This window comes from Gadus macrocephalus, chromosome 14, assembly GCF_031168955.1.
Source record: "Gadus macrocephalus chromosome 14, ASM3116895v1".
NCBI lineage: Eukaryota > Metazoa > Chordata > Actinopteri > Gadiformes > Gadidae > Gadus > Gadus macrocephalus.
The window spans coordinates 17,434,039-17,442,729 of NC_082395.1; the positions used below are offsets into that span (position 1 = coordinate 17,434,039).

Genomic DNA, 8,691 nt, shown 5'->3' on the forward strand with positions numbered 1-8,691 from the left:
ATATATACTGTATAGATAGATAGATAGATAGATAGATAGATAGATAGATAGATAGATAGATAGATAGGTAGATAGGTAGATAGTAAGATAGATAGATAGATAGATAGATGAGGAGAATAGCAAGGCGTGAATAGATGGTGGAGTAAAAAAGAGAGACAGTGAGAGAATAGAGAGAGAGAGAGAGAGAGAGAGAGAGAGAGAGAGAGAGAGAGAGAGAGAGAGAGAGAGAGAGAGAGAGAGAGAGAGAGAGAGAGAGAGAGAGGTGGTGCAGGAGGAGGGAGCGGGATGGGGGGGTTGAGTTGATTCATATTGGACTCTTTCCTTTGTGCTCTAGTCCAGCGATCCAGTGGGACTGGCAGTAATTGGACCACAGCACACATGTCATTGATTGGGAGCTGTGTTCCCCTGCCCTCCACCAGCCGTCCACCTGGCCAACACCTGAAGGACCACAACCCAGTCACAATGACTTATCGCCTCGGCCGCAGATTCCCCTCCTCCTTAACAACGTCTGGTTGCTCAGGTGTACACAGTGCATGCTTCATCAGCCGTCAGCCTCACTGATTAGTGCTGTTACACCGCTCACGGATACAACAGCATGCCTGTTGCGCTACAGGAAGTCAGGAGGAATCACAGAGTGAAGTGGGCGGAGTCTGGTAGGCAGAAAGTGGAAGAAATCTATGAGGGGGCCGGGGTTTTACGTAAGCATTGTGAGCGAAGTCCAATAGATGGCAAATAGGAGAGGTCTCTGAGGATTGAGATGGGGGTCAAAGGGGGGGGGGGTCAAATATAAGGATAGGGAGAGGGAATTGGGTTAAATCTAAGACAAGTAGAGTGGGTGGAGTCTAAACAGGATAGTGGGAGGAGTCTTCAGGCGGTATTGTACTTCTTCATCTACATTTGAGGTTGTGTGTTCGGAATGGGTGTATATTTCAAGAACATATTATTGAGAATGTTAACCAATCAGTGGTCTTCTGCGACACTTATGGTCTGTTGGTGCTTGGGTACCTAGGCAGAATGTGTTTGGTTTACTCAATGGTTTAAACACACACGAAGACACACACATAGGGCATCAAATAAAGAGGCTGAATCACAATATATTTTTACTAGATCTAGTTTATTATTTTATCAATGTTGTTTCTTCGATCAGTGTTGCACAAGGAACTCTAAAACGATACAAACCATTAACATGGTCAATCAATGTCTTTTTACACATATACATACACACATACGCAACATTCAGTATATGTCAATATGTATACATCTTTAAGAATAGCACAGTTTAAAAACGACAGTAGCGATCCCTGATGATGCTTTGAGAAAATATTTCTTCACCGGAATTCGAGTGTGACAGATACAGTAAAGGCAGACAGAGGCACTGACAGACAGACAGATGTATAGACGGACAGAAAGTCAGATAGACAGACAAAGAGATGGACAGAGACAGAAAGTCAGATGGAAAGACAGAGAGATTCGACAGACAGACAGAAAGTTGAAAGGACAGATAGAGAGATGGACAGTGAGACTGTCTTTCTCCATGGCTCTCTGTCTTCCTCTCTCTCTCTCTCCCTCTGGGTGGCTAGTTTAGCCTGGTGAGGAGGAGTCGTCATGTTGGCTCAGAGTGAGCTAGCTTAGTGAGTTAGCTTACAGTGCTGGCTGGGCACAGTATTGAATACAGCATTTGGTTTCAGGCTAGCACCGTATTCTAACCCTGCAGTAATGAACACAAACTGCAGAGCATAAAGGTAATTGTTAGCGTTCTTGTTATAGTGGTTACAAAAAGTCAGCCTTTTTCTCCTCTATCATGAATCCACTAAATCAAATATATATGTAGGCTTACTAAAGAAAACGTCTGGATGTTTTCGAGATGTCTCTCCTGGTTTGGAAGTGTTTGTATATCTCTTACCCTGCTGGGACCTATGGCTTGTGGTAGACCATGACATACCACGTCATGTGACTGTATATCATATCAATAACCGCATCCAAACACATTGAAACCAGCACCCAAACACAGTTCGCCTTCCCAGGAAATGCCAATAAACATGCGTCACATAGAAGATAAGCGGCATAACCGGGGGGCAAGGGCAGTGCAGCCATTCTCTCCGTGCCGTGGCTGTTTTTTCACCCTGATGCATCCAGCCTGGGGCACTCCTCACACACACTGAGTACCCACTCATCGAGGCTACGAAGGGCCGGCTCGCCGCAGACCAGAGGTGCTTCAATCACGGCGTTTTGGAAACTGCCAGGAGTCAAAACGACGCCGGCTGTGATAGGCCGGAAGAATGGCTCGAGTCTCTTTTTGCTTTGTTGTGTGTGTTTTGTGTTGTTGTTTTTTACTTAGAGCACAGCAAACGCCCTGCTGTAAGGTGAGTCCACCCTTTCTCCCTCAGATGCAGCATGAAGAACAAGTGACACTCACACACAGCGTCAGAAAGAGAGAGTACGACCGGTAAAAGAAAAGCGACAACAAGAAAGAAGGCAGAAACCCCGTTGTTCCTGAAGTCCTGAGGACTCACCCCCCTTACCCCCGCCCACCCCTAGCCCCAATACATCGTCACGGTGACAAGGATGGGATGTGTGTGTGTATGTTGGGTTTGGGTTCGGGTCACGACAACCTGCCTTCATCAACACGCCGCCTCTTTCAATGGGAGTGACTGAGTGTTTAGGACGTTAACATCACCATATAGGGGGCCGGGCCGGGCTTCAATATCACAGTGTTCACCACAAGTCCAATAATGAAAGAACTACCACACTTCATCTCAGCTAAATGTACACGTTAGCCGCCTGCTATTTTCCACTTTTCTAAGGTCTTTTCTGCCTCTACTGGCCTTTACATACATTGGATTTAGTCTGCCTTATGCACAGAGGAATAGAAATAGAATACTGATTGCAGACAATAAATCACATTTACATTTCATCACCATTTGACAACAGTATAAATGACTAGAAAAATCTTTAAATTCAGCATTATTTGACACGTACAGTCGTTTCGGAGCAGGACATCAGAAAGATAAATGCATATGAAATGTAGTCGATTCACAATCATATGGCATGGTCATTTGGTGGCAGAGTGATGGATACCTCATAATGGAGCAGAGGTCTCCGACTGGAAGCCACGCCCAGGGAGAGCAGGGCTCGCCGTCAGAGGATGGCCTGACTCCAGCGCTTTACACCTGGGGCCAGCATGGAGGAAAGGAGCTTGTCTCAGTCACCCAGAGCCTGCCTACCCTCCACTCTCCAGAGGTTAACGTGGTCAACACCACAAAGCAGGAAGCTCTTGGCTGAACCGCATAACGGCCTCAGATAGTTGAAGTCGCAATGTGTAACATTGCGACTAGTTCCAAGCTTAAAATGACCGTGACATATCTGTAGTCAATGCTGAATTATAGTGATTTTGAATCAAAGAAATCCCATCCTATAACATATTTTACCAAGGAAAAATGCTGGCCAGCCCGTACCTCTCTGTTTACAAGAATTGACACTCCCACAGACGCCACCTAGTCGAGCTATGCTAGTTTGCATCACACTGTTGCACATCCAGTTAGAGAGGACAGAACACTATTGATTTTTTTGTAATTCTGAATATCCCCCGCATTGGAGGAGCTTAATCTTACACATTACGACTTTAAACGTCAGGCAAAGACCATCACACTTAACGAAAACCACCAACTCTGGGCTCTCCTCCTTCTGTATATTTCATATGGACCTGAGTATTAGTTATAGCTAGTTTGAGAGAATCGGTACGATGATGGAAAAATGGCGTTAACGTTAGCAACCTAGCTCCCTGACTGCTCTATCTAGAAGTGTTCACAGTTCGCCAGGTTTCAACACAGAGAAAGGAAATCTGCAACAGCTGCTAGAGCCAACCTTTTGTCCACGAGAAAGTAATCAAGTGAGTGTAAATGTGCACTTCCCCTGCGCCCTCACTGAACCAGCTTGAGGTGGATGCTAATAAAACCTGCAAGGCCACAACACTGAACCTATGGAAGAGCCAACCGAGCATGGCTGAGGAGAGATGAAAGGTGCCGAGTTTCTTCTTTCCCATCAATACAAAGTACATCTGTGCTTGTGAGCACGTATATATATATATATATATATATATATATATATGTATCAATTATACACAGTTCCACACGGGAGGTGGAGGATGTTTGACCCTGGAGTCTCTTATGCTGGACGTTTTGTAACATAATACTTTGAACATCACACCAAGAATGAGTACAATTATGTACAAAAGATGAATGGAGAGAAAAAGGAGAGGAAACTGTTGAGCGAAACGGGTGAAACAACATAAAAATGACTACAAAGACATGACGATATGTCGCCGACGGTTGTTTCCGGGTGGGTGAAGACGTGCCGTGGCTCTGGCCTTGGGCGTGGGCCTGGTGGGTTCCGCAGTGTACATCACGGACATACAACACTCTCACAATACCCGCTGCGATTGGATTTGCATATCAAGCAGCACTACCCCTAGCATGCCGTGCTTAAGTAGTACAGTGGTAGGTGAGACTGATCAACAGGAAGAGCATTGAGGGAAGGGCAGAGAGGGGGAGCAGTTGGAACGGGAAAGATAATCAAATCCCTTTGGGTCAACGGACACTGTACCGTGGTGCGAGATGTGTGTGTTTACAATAAAATATATATCAATAGCAATCGACAAACAAACAAGAACATAATAATAAAAATAGAAATACATAAAATAAGCGCACCATGAAATTGTTTATACAATTACATTCCAGAAAGAAAAAACTGTTGAAGAAACTGTTAATCCAAGTTAAATAGTTAATACACAACGTCAAGGTCCTCAAATGTAACCCTTCCTCTGTGTGTGTCTGTTTGTTTATGTGTATGTGTCTGTGTGGTTTCCTTCAAGCAGGAAGTAACCTGAGCTGGGACCCAATCAGAGGCTGAGGTAGGTAACCAGGCAACCAGCGTGTATCTGAGGAACTCCTGATTGACAATCGCGGACAGGAAATAGAATGCTCCAGGGACAAGAGGATAGAGACTACCCTTCTAGTGTGTTCCTACCTCTTTTACGCTTATCTAACCCCTCTCTCTATAGTCCTTCTCTGCTTAGCTGGCATCTAGCTCTATCATTATTGTATTCCTTAAGCAAGCAAGTCAAGTCAAGTCAAGAGTTTAACACCTGGAGTGAAGACAAACAGGCCAGAGTGGTCCTTCAATGCACTAGAGGGCTGCACCTTAACAGAGGTAATCAAAACTATGCAGAAACGTATCGTTTATCATTGAGAATAATCAAGACTTAAACCATAAAATAACACAGTAATTTACACTCGCACATTTATATTGGGTAATTTCGTTATGAGCTCTGGTACCCTAACACCATGTATTGTTGTGCTTAATGTTATAGACATACATCACATATTTATACCAACTTAGCAAATCGAACACACACACATAAACACCCTCACATATATGTGCACACACACACACACACACACACACACACACACACACACACACACACACACACACACACACACACACACACACACACACACACACACACACACACACACACACACACACACACACACACACACACACACATAATCTGTTTACCCTAGCAGTTTTTCTGAGATCCGGATAAAGGATGTGAGTTTGTTTTGAATGCTATCCATCATAAGTAGCATATAATCGCTTTGCAGTAGATATTCCTGAAAAGTATTCTTAGTGGTGCAATGATTCAATAACAGTCTTTTTATTCCAATGCAGCAACTGAGACTGAATTTGATCTTCGAGTAATATAACAAAATCCCAAAAGACTACGCTGGAACACTATAAAACATATAACAATTAAAGAAATCGATCTTGTTAGCCTTTCAGCTCTCGGGAGCTACTGACAATGGTGTAAAAGAGGGCGAGGCTCAGAGAATGGGACATCTCATTATGCAACACACAGACACTCAGACACAACGACGACAACAACGACAGCGCAAACAACATCTTCTTGAGGTAGAACTTTGAACTTCAGCGTTTGGAAGTGCTTTATGTTGGATTTCCGTTTATTTTTCTTTTGTTCCGCTTTGAGGAGCAGGAGCAGGGGGGCGGGGGGCTGGTTGGGAGGATGAAGGGGGAGGGGGGGGTGACAGTTGGGGGACATCTGAGGTAGCACGGCACCTGATCATGGGGCTTCCTGTCGAGTCCGTCCTTCCGCATGTAAAGTCATTGAACACAAGGGAAGACACACGCCTAAAGCTTCCACACAACACATTCATCACGGCTGAGGTAGGTTTTGTTCAGTCCTAAAAAGTTCACATAGCCAGGCTATCGCGTGTACGAAGGCTGAAAAATAAAATAAAAAAACTGAAAATATAAACTGCTGATATGAAAAAAACAAAGTCCTGAGACAGAATCTATGAACTCCCTGGAGGAGCGCCAAAGTCTTCTGGCGCCGAGGCTGAGGAATCATGGGTAGGAGGAGTGTGGACAGCAGCAGTCTATCACATCCGCTAGAAGTAGTGCTAACACCAATAAATACGCATCATGTAGCACTTATTATATATTTAGAGATTTCAATATTCGGACAGCGTGCGCGGGCAATTAAAACGGAAAAAAATGAATCAAGGAAATCCGAAAGAAGTACCGAATTAACCGAGCCGACCGTTCAGCGGCCTTGCAAAGCTAACTGCGAGCACCTTTTTCTCCGATAGCTTTCCAATACCGGGCCACATGCACGGCAGGGCTCGGTCTCGGACCTTATATAATTTGTAACTTATTGATTTAAAAAAATAAAGAAAAAAAGGTGTAACCTGAGTGAGCGAAAGAGTCCACGCCACTGTGGAGAGTGGTGTGAGAAATGGGCCTTCATACATCGTTAGCCTTGGTCCTGACGCGGAACGCCCTCTGCAGTCGGCTGCTGGAACTGCGCCTCGGTGTCTCTCTCCAAGCTGAACTCGTCGAGGGGTATTGTAGAGAGCTGCATGGTGTTTTCTGACTGGAAACACAAAGAGCAGGGCAGCTTTTAGAATCCTACCATGAGAGGGCTGAAGCATGTTTGTTTACATTTTGCTTCCTGTGGCGACTTAGCATATGGGCTACTCGCTCAATAGGCTCAGCTGTGACCAATCGCTAGAGCCAATATTGGACACGCTTGGCTTACACTTGACAAACTGGCTAGCTTGACATGATATGTTGGGCAGTTTTTATTTATTCTAAGATGAAAGATTGTCTATATGCAAACATGGATAGACCTATGCATAATTTTCAGAATTTTCCATTACAACACAAATGATGGCTTTGGATACCCTAGTCAAGAAGGTTTGCTAGCTACTCTGAAAAATTGATATTTCAAATAGGATAGGTGAAAAATAAGGAAACATGGAAACCCAGAGGTAAATCATTGAAGAGGGGTTTCCATGACCGAGTAGTGTGAATGATTACAAGACAAAGTGTGATTAATGCAGTCATGGTATGTCCCTGATCAATTTGGAAGGGGGTTTTGGTAATCGATAAAGGGGATTTAGATGCAAGCTACCTCTTGACGCGAGGTCTGAAAATGATCTAAAAGCCTGGTTATTTATCATAATGCTGACACCGTCGGAAACGCTACCATTGCCATTCAAGTTAAAAATTCTGTGTCGCAGTATAATCAATAAATCTTTTGCCACAGTTACAGTCTATAAGTCCTCTTCCCAGTAATATCCTGTTCTTTATCACTGTTACATTCTGCCCTTTATCACAGTTACAATCTGTCTTTTATCAAAGTAACAGTCTGTCTTTTATTACAGGCTCAAAATCTCAATGTTTCAAACAGACTCCTGTCTTCAAAGACTAGTATTAGTCTCACCAGATATTGGTTGTGTATCATTAGACCAGTGTTTGGCTCACCAGGTATGTGTTGTGTATCATTAGACTAGTGTTGGACTCACCAGGTATGTGTTGTGTATCATTAGACCAGTGTTGGACTCACCAGTATGTGTTGTGTATCATTAGACCAGTGTTTGGCTCACAGGTATGTGTCGTGTATCATTAGACCAGTGTTTGGCTCACCAGGTATGTGTTGTGTATCAGTGGGTGCTACATATGGTGGTGGTTAGTGAGGTCCCCCCTTCACTTTAGGCGTCTTTGAGTGTCATTAATTATTATTATTCTTCATGTTTAACCTCTGTTTTCCTTTTATTCCTAGTCTGTTTTACATAGTTTTGAATGATGACTATATGCTCTGTAAGGTGACCTTGGGTGTCTTGAAAGGCGCCTCTAAATTAAATGTATTATTATTATTATTATTATCATTAGACCAGTGTTTGGCTCACCAGGTATGTGTTGTGCATCATTAGACCAGTGTTGGACTCACCAGGTATTTGTCGTGTGTTGGACTAGCGTTAGGTACACCAGGTACGTGTTGTGTAATGAGTTAGACCAGTGTTCGGCTCACCATGAACGTGTCTCCCGGTTTGGGACCAGAGAGAAGAGTCTCTGCAGTTCGTTGCTCTCAGGGAAGCTCTTGCGGGCCACGCTGCCGTTCCCCTCCACCTCCCTCCTGAGGGGGCCCTCATCATCCCTGATGCCCTGGGACGACGACGACTCCAGCGCAGAGGCCCGCCCGGCTGGGGGGTGGCCTGGACTGTCTTGCACATCAATAACCTAACCACACACACACACACACACACACACACACACACACACACACACACATACAACCACACACACAGACATATGGGCGCACACACC

General features: G+C 44.4%; 1 protein-coding gene across 1 annotated transcript in view; it reads right to left on the reverse strand.

Moving 5' to 3' along the window:
* Positions 1-1,095: 1,095 nt before the first annotated feature.
* Positions 1,096-8,691, reverse strand: part of igdcc3 (immunoglobulin superfamily, DCC subclass, member 3) — a 9,518-nt gene continuing 1,922 nt past the window's right edge. Inside the window, exons 4-5 of the mRNA XM_060071111.1 lie at positions 8,396-8,604; positions 1,096-6,955 (exon numbers count right to left, since the gene is read on the reverse strand). Of these exons, the coding sequence (XP_059927094.1) occupies positions 6,609-6,955; positions 8,396-8,604 (556 nt within the window). The 3' untranslated portion in view covers positions 1,096-6,608. The remainder of the gene's footprint in view (positions 6,956-8,395; positions 8,605-8,691) is intronic.